At 48.7% G+C, this 13,069-nt stretch overlaps 1 protein-coding gene across 4 annotated transcripts in view; it reads right to left on the bottom strand.

The window, feature by feature from the left end:
• The window catches only part of TRABD2A (TraB domain containing 2A), a 117,553-nt gene that overhangs the window by 31,799 nt on the left and 72,685 nt on the right, over positions 1–13,069 (bottom strand). For 3 of the 4 annotated variants that reach the window (XM_039543473.1, XM_039543475.1, XM_039543472.1), the window contains exon 3: positions 3,642–3,788. The exons of the other annotated variant lie outside the window; for it this stretch is intronic. In XM_039543473.1, the coding sequence (XP_039399407.1) occupies positions 3,642–3,788 (147 nt within the window). The remainder of the gene's footprint in view (positions 1–3,641; positions 3,789–13,069) is intronic. 4 annotated transcript variants of the gene reach the window in all.

A 13,069-nucleotide genomic window follows, 5' to 3' on the forward strand; every position in this document is an offset into this window, starting at 1 on the left:
TCCTTCCTGATCCACCCCATGTATGGTGACCAGTTTGACCCTGAGCATGCGAGCAAGAACCAGCCAGCCAAGGACCTGAGAGAGAGAATGCTCAGTGCCACCTCAGAGTCCCAGCCCGTCTCATCCGAGTCCCATCTCCAGCTGAGGCCACCCCTAATGCTTCAGTGGAAGGAGATTAAAAAACAACCCCCCAAGATTCGGGGGTGGGGGCAGTAAGTGCTGTAAGAGTGAGGAGTTCCAGGTTGAAGACAGCCTCCTGCTCTTTCCTTCCCCTCGTTGGCTCCCACTTGGTCCCACAGAATTTGGCAGGTTTTGTTTTTTGTTCGCCGTTTCTCCACCAGTGGGGTGTGAGCACTTCCCAGATCATGTCCAACTGGTTGGGAATTGCGGTTTTAACAGATTTAGACTATTAGGGCCCCAGGGAGGTCACCCTTTGACCAGCTCACATAGAACCGGTCTCTGCTGGCGAGCTTTATGTGGTGGAGAAAAAGGACTCTGATGTAGGTGAAGGGCAACTCGTCCCTCAGAGACATGTGCCATAGTAACAACAGGGCAGTTCTCTCCTCGGGACGGGAAGCAAGGTTAATCGTCTAATCTGCAGTAATCTAATAAAATAATCATGTCTAATCTGTATGGTCTTCTGTGAAACGGGATAACGATGCTCACCTCCTTTCTAAAGCGCTTTGAGATCTATGGAGGAAAAATGCTACATAAGAACTAAGTGTTATTTATTATTATCATTGCCAACATTCACTCAGCTGCAAATGCACTTGGGGCGACGGTGAGGCGTGAGCAACAACAAAGAGACAGTGACACGCACACAATGCTCGGTGCCGGGAGAGTGGCACAATGGACTGAACGTGACAGTAGCTCCAGTCCTGCAGCGCCCCCCACTGAATGTGCTCCGCCACAGAGGGCAATGTCAGATCAGCAGGGCACCCCTCCCACCACCGACCTCTCACTCAGCTCTCTGCTAGGCAGAACCTCACACTCCGATGTAATCAGAGGTTTAATGTCTGAGGTTATCTAGCCACCACCTGACAAGGCTAAATGATTGCCTAGAGCGCATTTTCTTGTTGTTTATAGTATCAGAGCACTGGGGCTTCCATCATGCTGCTTGGGAGACTGTTCCCACAACGGACTCTACGTGGCTTCGTACGTTTTTCCTGATATTCACTCCAAACCCAATCTTCCTTTGTTTCATCCCAGATCTCCTACGTAGGTCTTGTCGGCACTACAAAGCTGTACAGCATTAACTCAACCCCCGGCAGGTGGATGCAGGTATGTACACACATACATATTATACCAATGTAGCTATTCCCATATGGGAAGTGGAACAGCTATAAAACACTTTTATACACCCATACTAGTTGCATTCAGGATTGCACTGGGATAATTATTAACTAACAGATTATAGATTAACTAACAGTTACACCAATACAAAAACTGTACACAAATCAGGCCATATACACCCTTCTGCCCTCCTACGTATCCCTCCCCCCCTTATGCTTTCAAGACTTCCTCTTAGACACCTCTTTGCTGCTGCAAGGCTCCACCAAATAACTAGGCTACGACAGGCCTAGGCAGCGACAGGAATATATACAAAACCTGCACGTGCTATAGAAGTGCAAACAATCTAAGGAGCTCAAAGGGCTTGACAAACATGAAGTAGCCAATCCATGAGCCACCACTGTGAGGAGGGGACTGCCCTCCCCACTGCCAAGATGGGGGAAACACAGGCATTCAAATGCTTGTGATTTGTCCAGTGTTACATAGGTGCCAAAGTGAGGCTCACACACACGTGTCACTATTGGCATAAAATGCCTGTTCCTGCGCTCCACTGGGACTAACCTGCCTCTTCCCTTACACAGCCTGATGCCAGAGGGGCCTTTACAAAATAAAAGTGACCTTTCCGAGCGTTGGTGCTAAAATTAAACTGTCAGACATCCTGTTTGTCTCAAAGGAAAGGCCAGGGAAGACTCCGCTGCCTACAGGCAACAAGCCCGAGCATAGGACAGAGTATGTTCTGGTCCTGGCTGGAGAGAAAAGCAGCCACTCAAGTCAGCCTGTTAGCAATCTTTACCCACGTCTGAGAAGGGGCCTATTTAAGGAAAGACAGTGTGAGCTAGCGGTTAGAGAAGCAGACTGGGAGGATCTTTGTCCTAACCAGGATCAGCACCTGGCCCGTTGTGTAAATCAGCTGTAATTCGACTGACATTTCTCCGGATCTAGAGCAGTGCTCTCACACGCAGAATCTGGCCCTCTGCCAACAACCTGCTGCATCATCTTGGGCAAGTCCCACAGGGCCTGATTCTCCCAGGCGCTGAGAGCCCACAAGTGCAAATCAAATCCACGGGAGACGGAAGTTGCTCAGCACCTTTGAAACACAGGCCACGAATCTCTTGCTGCCTCATTCTCCCCGTCTGTAGGATGGGGGTGATAATTCTTAACTCACCACCAGGAAAGAACCCTTATGGCCTGATTCTCCTCTCCACTGCACTGGTTCCACTGCCCCAGTGAGCGGGCGAGCGGGCCCTGCGGTTCTAGGCTGAAGGGGGCAAAGTGTTAACAGATAAATAATTGCAACCTGAGGGAGGGAGAGCTCCGCAGAATACATGGCAGTGGAGCAGCAAAGGGGTGTTCAACGAGGGCAAAGCTTTGCAGTATAAAACAAGCCACCCCAGTGACAAGGTAGCATGCTAAAATTAGCAGTGTGGACATTGCAGCTTGGGCGAGAGCTCGGGCTGTCGTGCCCGCCCACGCCCCTGGGTCTGAGCTCGGGCGGCTAGATCAAGTCTGCACCAGAGCCACAACAGCCACGCGGCTATCTGAAGCAGACTAGCCTGCACAGGTCTGTCTCCCTGGCCTGGGAGGGTCACACCCGGCTGCAGTGTAGACATACCCTCTTAAGCCTGGTCGACACCAGGAGGTTTTGCCAGCATTGCTGTGTCAGTTAGGAGGGTGAAAGAAATCACTCCCCTGACCAACACAGCTAAATCCCTACGGTACGTGCAGTTATACCAGCAACAATGTCCATTTGCCAGTATAGCCAATTCTGCTTGGGGAAATGGTTTATGCTCTACTGCATGCTTTTGCCACTATAAATTGCACCTCCACCAGGAGTGACGGGACAGGCAGAGAGGGGAGGAGGACAGATATACCTGTATATCCAGCCTGGCAAACCCTGTGAAGTGTACAGCCCCTCCTCAGCACACCTATGCTAGGGAAGCCAGCGTTAACCCCTTGCATGCCGGGAGCCCAGGTGTTGCTGCTGTAACTGGTCACACTAACACTAGTATGCTTGGCTTGGCTGGACTCCTGAGCAAAGCTTTTAACTCTCCCATGTTGCAAGAAAAGAAAAGGTTCAAACTAAGAAGAATGGAACCCCCCCAAAATCCAAATCAGGGACAGCCTGACAAGAAGGCAGGCACAATCATTTGAAACATCCCCCCCATTTCTCCCCCTTCCCGTTTCTATGACACCAAACAGAACAATAAGTGGTTCCACTTATTGGTAACAATACTCGGACCTTTTTGGAGTGGAGGCAGCGCTGTCCGTTGAAGGATGCTAACAGAACCAGGGAATTCTCTGGCCATCAGGAACAGGTGGGAAATACGAGGGAGTGCAGCGGCAAGACTCACTTGAGAAGTGTCATGGCTGAAGATGATGGAGTTGAGGTCCCCACAGTTGTAATGCTCGATAAGGTCCTCTGTCGTATAGGGGGTCTGGAGACTGCCTGCGCGGAGACTCTCCTGCTGCAAGAGAGTCTGATTCAAAGCAAAGATCACCTGAGGGAGGGAGGGAGGGAGGGAGGAGGAAAAGACAGAGTTCCTTATAAGTGCTTAACTCACTTGTTGTGAAGATCAATATGAACAAGAACCTTCAACTTTATTCCCACTCCACGTGTGGTAATCCACATACTTCACCACCCACACTTCCTGCAGAGGTACAGCCATTTACACATCAGAAATGACAGGTACCCTGCCATGTCGGGGTGGATCTATCCTCCTGCTCACCCAAATACAGGAGGCTGTTGGGCTTAGGAGAGGAGATGCACACTGTGGCACCTCTACACATCCTGGGGGGATGCAATAGGACGAGTGACTCAGTATCTGAAGGAGATCGGGGCCAGGGTAAGGGCTAGCAGACTGAGGTGCAACCCATGGAGACAAAGCAGCAGGCAGCAAGCAGAAGGGCCAGCACTGCAGACTGAGGGACCGTTTGCTACCCAGGTATGCAGCTTGGGAGGGTGATGTCTTTCTAGATCCTGGGCTGCTCAAACAGCAGTTGAGGCCAAGAGCACCTGGTGAGAAGAGGACTACTGGTTCTTCTGGGTGCAGCACTTGCTGGAGTTACTATGCCTTTACCACCTCACGGCCAGACCTCTGTAGCACTCTCTCTGCTTCGGGCTTCCGCTTGGGGCCATTCAGAAGCAGGAGTAAGAAGTCAGATTTTGCACCAAGCAGGGCTTCACTTAAATCTAAATTCGGGAAAGCACTTAAGAATATGGCTTGAGCTCAACCCTGTCACTGATTTTGATGGGACAGAAATACATGCTTAGGAGCTGTCCTTAACACGGATGTTTTCCTGCATTAGGGCCGTAGAGAGCACACAACGACAGTGCCTACAGTCTGCGTTGGCTGCCTGATTGAGTTTCAGTTGGTGGTTTTGGGCTATAGAAGCCCTAAATGGATTTGGCGCCTGAGAGACCCTCTATCTGCTCTGAACACAGTGCATACACACTGGGTAAGAGAAAACATTCCTCTCTTCTGGAGGTTTGCCTTTATTGTTAATATTACCAAGACAAGGTTGTCTTCAGCCTTACCTTGCTCCCAAGCTTGGTTGTTCCCTACGGTTCCCTCTACAAGACCTCTTTCTCCCAGCCCCTAAATCCCTCTGCCTCAGAGACACTCAGCCCTTTACACGCCTCCGCTGTACCCAACAGGAATGACTTGAGCTGACATAAGAGCAAGTCAGCTAAAGACAAAAAGCCCCTGTAACACCCTTCTCTTTCCTTTCCTCCGGCACCAGGGCAGCTGCTATTAGCAGAGGTGCTCAAGCTGACAGGCCCCTGGTTTAAAGGGGTGGGGCCTTTTCCCATGAGGATACATCAGCTCTGGAACTGGTCCCCTTGCAATGAGAGAGGCTAGATTTGCAAAGCTCATCCTCTCTGCCTTTGGAGCAGAAGGTGGGTTGTAGGATGTACCTGGCTAGATATGTGGAGAATTATTCCAGGCTGGGTGGCTTTGTGCCATGTGCTGTGTGGAATTTATTCTTGCTTGTTGTTTATTTCAGGTACTGTAAAAAGCATCTAGAGCTACTGCTGCTTTTCAACAGCATGAACTAAAGATATAGATATTCATATGGGGTGTTATCATTTTTATTCATTTTTTTTCTAAATAGAACAAATGTACCAAAATACCAAATTCATCAGAATACAAAGTAAGTAAAGAGGATTAGGAGAAATATTAATATTGTTAATATCAAATCTACGGGATGTGCAAGGTGGTGAAGTGTAACACCACTCAGAGAAAGAACTTGTCCAGCTCCTGACTTTGGCACGACCGTAATGTTATTCTGACCACTGCTGATCAGACTGACCAGTATTGTTTCACTATTTCCTTGTACTCCCTCATCTCTGTATCCATCTATTGTCACTTGTCTTATACTGAATTGTAAATTCTCTGGGGCTGGGACTGTCTTTTTGCTTTGTGTTTGTACCGCTCCCACCACACTGGGGTACTGGTCGAGGACTAGGGTTCTGAGGCAGCATGAGACTACAAATAATAATTTGAGTATTGTGTGATGAGTTTTGGTGTCTATTCATCCATGTATATAAACATATCCATGCATGCCACAGAGAGAATGGTTTTTTACAAATGTCTCTGCCCAGAGGAAATTTTTTATCCGTGCCCAACTATGGCAGTATGTAAATAGTGATCTCTGAATGCTACCTGACAGCAGTCTGCCTTTCAGATGGAAGTGGGTACCAGCATGGCCCATGCAGCACCATTACTCCCTCTTTGACAACTACCTTGGCTAAAATCCACACTACAAGAAGGATGTGGAAAAACTGGAAAGAGTCCAGCAGAGGGCAACAAAAATGATTGGGGGCTGGAGCACATGACTTATGAGGAGAGGCTGAGGGAACTGGGATTGTTTAGTCTGCAGAAGAGAAGAATGAGGGGGGATTTGATAGCTGCTTTTGACTACCTGAAGGGGGTTCCAAAGAGGATGGAGCTCGGCTGTTCTCAGTGGTGGCAGATGACAGAACAAGGAGTAATGGACTCAAGTTGCAGTGCGGGAGGTTTAGGTTGGATACTAGGAAACACTATTTCACTAGGAGGGTGGTGAAGCACTGGAATGGGTTCCCTAGGGAGGTGGTGGAATCTCCTTCCTTAGAGGTTTTTAAGGTCAGGCTTGACAAAGCCCTGGCTGGGATGATTTAGTTGGGGAGTGGTCCTGCTTTGAGCAGGGGGTTGGACTAGATGACCTCCTGAGGTCCCTTCCAACCCTGATAGTCTATGATTCTATGAATAGAACCAGTGACATCAGGTTCCTTAATTCCTCCAAACTAGAGATCTCAGAAGCACCATCAATGCCTCGCAGAAGACATTAATATTGTTTTTGTAAACTGTTGGATGGGTGACCTTTGATGGAAAATGTAAAGGTTTCCCCAGTCTGTGCTCAGAGGTCCATGGATGCATATACCAAATGTCAAGATTATAAGACATTGGGAACATAGGATTTAATCATGTCAGTTTGTCCCTCCCCATTGTATGTGCCCGCCTTCGGGTCGACGGAGGAGAGTGCAGAAATTACAGAACTATGTTCACACAATGTGAAATGATGTTGCCTTCACTACAACCAAACCTATCCACAAAGAACATGTTACGTCGGTGTATTAGTCTAGATAGACACAATCTGTTTCAATCTCCTCAAGACACAAAAACAGCACTTAATGCCCACATTTTTCAGGTACTGCAGGAATTCTGTTTCTCAGGCCAATAGCACCCCGCTAAGGGCATGTCTCCCTGGGGAAGTTCAAGAAAGTTAAACTGGGTTAACTAAAGGCCTGAATTTAAAGTGCCCCAGGGTAGTTTACACTGCAGCCATGTTGTGGATTGCAACTCGTGTAGACATAGCTGCGGTAGCTGTACTCTAGCTAGCTTGATAAAAATAGGAGTGAGGACGCTGTGGCATGGACTTCAGTGTGAGCTGCGCAAGCAAGCACATACCCAGTGGGGTCAGGGGAGGGGGGTGAGATGGGGCATCTTCATTTCTATTTTTAGCAGGTTACCTAGGGCATAACTAGCTAGATTATAACTATGGGTATGTCCACATGAGTTGCCATGCACACCCCTGGTTGTAATGTAGACATCCCAGTTAAAATGCATTAACCTCTCCGTGGATGCTCTCATTCAGAAGTTAAATGGCCTTAGTTTCCTTTCGCTTAATTCGCTTTGGAAGTACATTAAACTGAAGAGGATTAAGGACACTTCTGAACAAGTGTGTCCACACTGGGATTTCAGGAGCTTTAACTAAGGTCCTTTAATTTCACACTTCTGGTTCATTGGGTTTAATTTCCTGTATAGGCAAGCCCTAATTGACGCTAAAGACTAGAGGGGGCCTACTGAGACAAAGGCCAGCTCTACACTTTAAACTAGTGGTAGATCTTCCAGGGGGTACATCAACTCATCTAGATATTTGCCTAGTTTTACAACAGGCTACATAAATGCACTAGCGGAGTCAGTACAAACTAAGATTTCATACAGATAATGACTTGTTTATACTGCTCTGTGTACTATACACTGAAATGTAAGTATAATATTTATATTCCAATTGATTTATTTTATCATTACATGATAAAAATGAGATAGTCAGCATTTTTTCAGTAACAGTATGGCTGTGACACTTCTGTATTTTTGTGCCTGATTTTGTAAGCAAGTAGTTTTTAAGTGGGGGTACACAACACAAATCAGACTCTTGAAAGGGGTACATTAGTCTGGAAAGGTTGAGAGCCACTGCTTTAAACATTTCCTAGTATAGAAATGTCAGTTAGGAGTGTGATCTTTACTGGCATAAGCCCGAGTATAGATGCGATTTTACCAGCAAAAAAGTGCTTTGGCCAGTATGGCTTATTTTGTTCGGGGATCTAGTATACGCAGTAACAGCAAAAGCACTCTTGCCGGTATAAGGTGCATCTCCACTAGGAGGCCTTATTAAATTTTGTGAATCAGTGAGATTGCAAACACACAACAACCACAACAAGCAAGGACATTGTGCCATAAAGATGCAGTTTAAAACTAAAAACTACAATTGTCAGAATAAAGATTTAATCTTTTCAAACCTATTACAGGGCACTGAGATGTACTTCACAAAGCCTTACTAATATAAATATTCACTACAACCCTTGGCTCACTACTCTTCTCTGAAAGGTGGGAGCTGTCCACCACGGAAATGTGAAGATCAGCAAGGGTCTACTGGACTGTCAGAGGTAACGCGGTTGTAGGAGTGGAAAAGCCCTTTTGCTACCCTAATCAGATATTCCATATTTCAGCTAGAAGAACATCTAAAGCTCTGGGATAAGGTTTCTGGATGCCCAATTCCCATTCAATCTTCATAGGAATTGGGTGTCTCATGCCTTGTCCTTTCTGCAAAAGGCACCCAGGCAAGTACAGCTTTATCGAACACTGGAAACCAACTCTGCGGCTGGGGACATTGGCCTCAATTGGCTGCTTTCGTTTGCATTTAGAGACTAAACAATTCCTTCCCAATTTTCACTTTCCAGGAAGCAACACCCTCATTTTAGTTCCAACCATCTAAGCTACAGCACTGCACAGTACTGAGCTAGACATTAAGGGCTGGTCTACACGGGAGGGTGTGGGGGGGTCGATGTAAGATACGCAACTTCAGCTATGAGAATAGTGTAGCTGAAGTCAACGTATCTTATTTCGGCTTACGTCCTGTCCTCACAGCACGGGATTGACGGCCGCAGCTCCCCATCAACTCCACTTCTGCCTCTCGCCCTGGTGGAGTTCCGGAGTCGATGGGGAGTGTGGCGGGGATCGATTTATCACATCTAGACGAGACGCAATTAATCGATCCCCGATAGATCAATCGCTACCCGCCGATCCAGCGGGTAGTGTGGACGTACCCCAAGAAAGAACCACTTCTGAGCCAACATTTGCAGATTAGTTAGGGTGCGCTCTCCTGCTTGCATGGCACCCAATTGTACCTTCAGCACTCCTTCACTGTCATCAGGGGGAGCCAAAGGAACTCAAGATCAAGCCCGCAGCACTGGAAGGTAGAAAAGTCAAGCTATGCCAAACGCGTAGGAATCAACAGAGTCCCAATTTCGTACAGTAATTCATGGAACCAGGATCCATGCACTGCAGGGTGGATGATGCTAGCGCTAAAAATACTCACAGCATCAGGCTATTAAAACTGTGTGAGGGCATTTGTTGGCGGTAGAAGGTGGCATGTTTATCAAAGAAGCATGTACGGTTACAATGCAGCTAGCACACAGCATGGATTGCCGAAGGAAGCTAGGGTTTCGTTATCTTGTAGTAGCATGTGTGCCTTTGTAAAGGCACTCCAGCATTTAGGAACAGCACCTAAAATTCAACCCACACAATTATGTTAGCGAATGGTGTCATTTCAGCTGTTTGCGATACCAGATGCTGCTTCAAATGGTGCTCCTGTTGAAAAGTTTATCTTCAGTAAACAGTCAATGATTGATAGTCCTGGGGATTTCATAGCAAAGAGAATTCCTGAGCTCATATGCTCAAGGTGTTTAATCTGTGTGACTGACTTGGTTCAGAGTTGATAATCTTATCTAATGTTACCACTAAGGGCATGGCTACATTTGCGAATTAGAGCACATTAAAGCAGCCCCGTGCGCTCTAACTCACGACGCCTCCACACTGGCAAGGCATGTACAGAGCTCTGACTCGCGGCTAGAGCACTCCTGGTACTCCACCTCCGCGAGAGGCATAACGCTTGGTGCGTTCTGGCTGGAGCGCCGCAGCGCCAGTGTGGATGCCCTGGTCTGTCAATGCGCTCTGATCGGCCTCCAGAAGTGTCCCACAATGCCTGTTCTAGCCACTCTGGTCATCACTTTGAACTCTAGTGCCCTGCCCTCAAGTGACCAACCATCAGACCCGCCCTTTAAATTCTCTGGGAATTTTGAAATTCCCCTTCCTGTTTGCTCAGCAAGGTGTGGAGTGCTCTCAGTGCATCTTTCCAGGTGACCATGCCTCCACCCACCGGGCGATCCCCAGTATGGAGCAATGGCGAGGTGCTGGACCTCATCAGTGTTTGCGGGGAGGAAGCTGTCCAGTCCCAGCTGTGCTCCAGCTGTAGGAATTACGATACCTTCAGGCAGATATCAAGGGCCATGATGGAAAGGGGCCATGACCGAGCACACTGAAGTGCAGGATTAAAGTGAAGGAGCTGTGGAATGCCTACAGCAAAGCCTGAGAGGCGAACAACCGCTCCGGTGCTGCCCTCATGACCTGCGGTTTCTACAAAGAGCTGGACGCAATACTGGGGGGCGACCCCACCTCCACTCCGAGGACCACCATGGACACTTCAGAGCCCAGTTCAACAAGGCAGGAAGAGGAGGAAAGCGGGAGTGAGGGTGCTGAGGAGGAGGGAGACACCCCGGCATCCCTAGACGCATGCAGCCAGGAGCTGTTCTCAAGCCAGGACGAAGGTAGCCAGTCGCAGCGGCCAGTGCTTGGGAAAGGACAAACACCAGAGGAGGTGCCTGGTAAGTGGCTTTTATTCTGGGAAGGAAGTTATTGGATGCGGGCTCTGGGGGCAAGGAGGGTCAGGGCTGCGTGCATGCCTAGATGCGGAATGGAGCGTTGATGTGCTCTCTCATATCACGGTAATCAGCCTCAGTGATCTCTTCAAAGGTCTCATGCAGAAGCTGGGCAATCCGCTTGCGCAGGTTCTTTGGGAGAACTACTGTGCTCCTTGTTCCAGTCAGGCTAACATGTCCGCACCACTGTGCCGTGATGGGCGGGGGGACCATTGCTGCATATGGGCCAGGGCGGAAGCTGAATATAGGCCAGGGCGGAAGCTGCATTGTAGTAGAAGACCCTCCCTTGCTTCCCAGGTCACCCTCAGCAGCGAGATATGTTCCAGGATGAACTCCTGTGGAAAATGTGGGGAGAGTGTTCAGTATAGGGACCCCCTGCAGCTGTTGGCTCTCCCCAAGGCATAGAACCAACCCCAGAGGACAGTACGTCCCTGAAACAATCAGTCCCCCTCGACCCTGTGCTTACTCACCATTTTGGGGCTCCTGTGGGTTATGTGCGCTCGCTTTGGGATGGGCAAATTCTGCTATTGTGTAGACTGTGCTTGTCTTTAAGATGGGCGAATCATTGCTCTGTCTGGTGTGAACAATCCTGCCTCTGTTAAGTGTTGCAACCTTGAGATCTCAGCCATCCGTGTTATCACCAGCCGAAAGACTCCAAAGAATTAGGAAGAGGCCACGTAGAAGCAAAGAGGACCTGCTGCATGAAGTAATGCAGCAGTCACTTAACGAGAATCTAAAAGCACAGGAGTGGAGGGAGAGTGAAAGGAGGATCCGCCAGCAGAATGAGGAACGCCAGCACCAAAGCACGGAGCGGCTGATTAGCATTATGGAGCGCCAAGCGGACTTGATCCAGGTGCTTGTAGCCATGCAGGCGGAGCACTACCACGCCCACCCCCCCCTGCAGCCCTTGTCCCAAAACTCTTTCCCTTGTGCCCCCATGTCACCGCCAACCCACTTTCCCCAACATCCAGGTTCTTATTGCCACCAGCTGCCTCCAACACCTGTAGCTTCACCACCCAGCCCTGAAAACTATGACCCTTACCCACTGCACTCAACCCCCAGCACCATGCATTTTAGCCAGCCTGAAGTGCAGCACTCACTGCACGGCACTCCAGACAGGAAGGCTGAGTATGATAACAAGACATACGGAAATCTGTGATTGAACCGTTCCCCACCCCACCCCCTTGCCATTTCTGTTTCCCAAGAAATTGTGTTTCTTTTCAATAAATGAATTTTCTTTTAAATAAATGGATTTTTTGGCTTTGAAAACATTCTTTATTATTGCATTAAGTAAAAGATACCTTAGCCCAGGAAAGCAACAGGCACTGCAAGTCAGTGTAGCAAGCAGAGATTCCTACTAACATTGGAACCACTGCACTTCACTCCTGTGCAGGGCACCACACATTACTGGTGGCTTTCAGCCTCAAATTGCTCCCTCAAGGCATCCCTAATCCTTGCAGCCCCGCGCTGGGCCCCTCTAATAGCCCTGCTCTCTGGCTGTTCAAATTCAGCCTCCAGGTGTTGAACCTCCGTGGTCCATGCCTGAGTGAATCTTTCACCCTTCCCTTCACAAATGTTATGGAGGGTACAGCATGCAGGTATAACCGTGGGGATGTTGTCATCGGCCAGGTCCAGCTTCCCATACAGAGAGCACCAGCGGCCCTTTAAATGGCCAAAAGCTCACTCCACGGTTATTCTGCACCAAGTCGGCCTGTTGTTAAACCACTCCTTGCTGCTGTCAAGGCTCCCCACGCAGGGTTTCATGAGCCACGGCATTAAAGGGTAAGCCAGGTCTCCAAGGATCACAGTGGGCATTTCGACTTCCCCTACGGTGATCTTCTGGTCTGGGAAAAAAGTCCCTGCTTGCAGCTTCCTGAACAGGCCAGTTTTCCGAAAGATGCGTGCGTCATGCACCTTTCCGGGCCAGCCTGTGTTAATATCAATGAAATGCCCACGGTGATCCACAAGCGCCTGGAGAACCAGAGAGAAATATCCCTTCTGATTTATGTATTTGGAGGCTAGGTGGCCTGGTGCCAGAATTGGAATATGAATCCCATCTATCGCCCCTCTGCAGTTAGGGAAACCCATTTGTGCAAAGCCAGCCACAATGTCCTGCACGTTACCCAGAGTCACGGTTCTGAGCAAGATGCGATTAATGGCCCTGCAAATTTGTATCAACATGATTCCAGCAGTTGACTTTCCTACTCCAAACTGGTTAGTGACCCATCGGTAGCTGTCTGG

The sequence above is a fragment of the Mauremys reevesii genome, linkage group 6 (assembly GCF_016161935.1).
Source record: "Mauremys reevesii isolate NIE-2019 linkage group 6, ASM1616193v1, whole genome shotgun sequence".
Lineage (NCBI taxonomy): Eukaryota > Metazoa > Chordata > Testudines > Geoemydidae > Mauremys > Mauremys reevesii.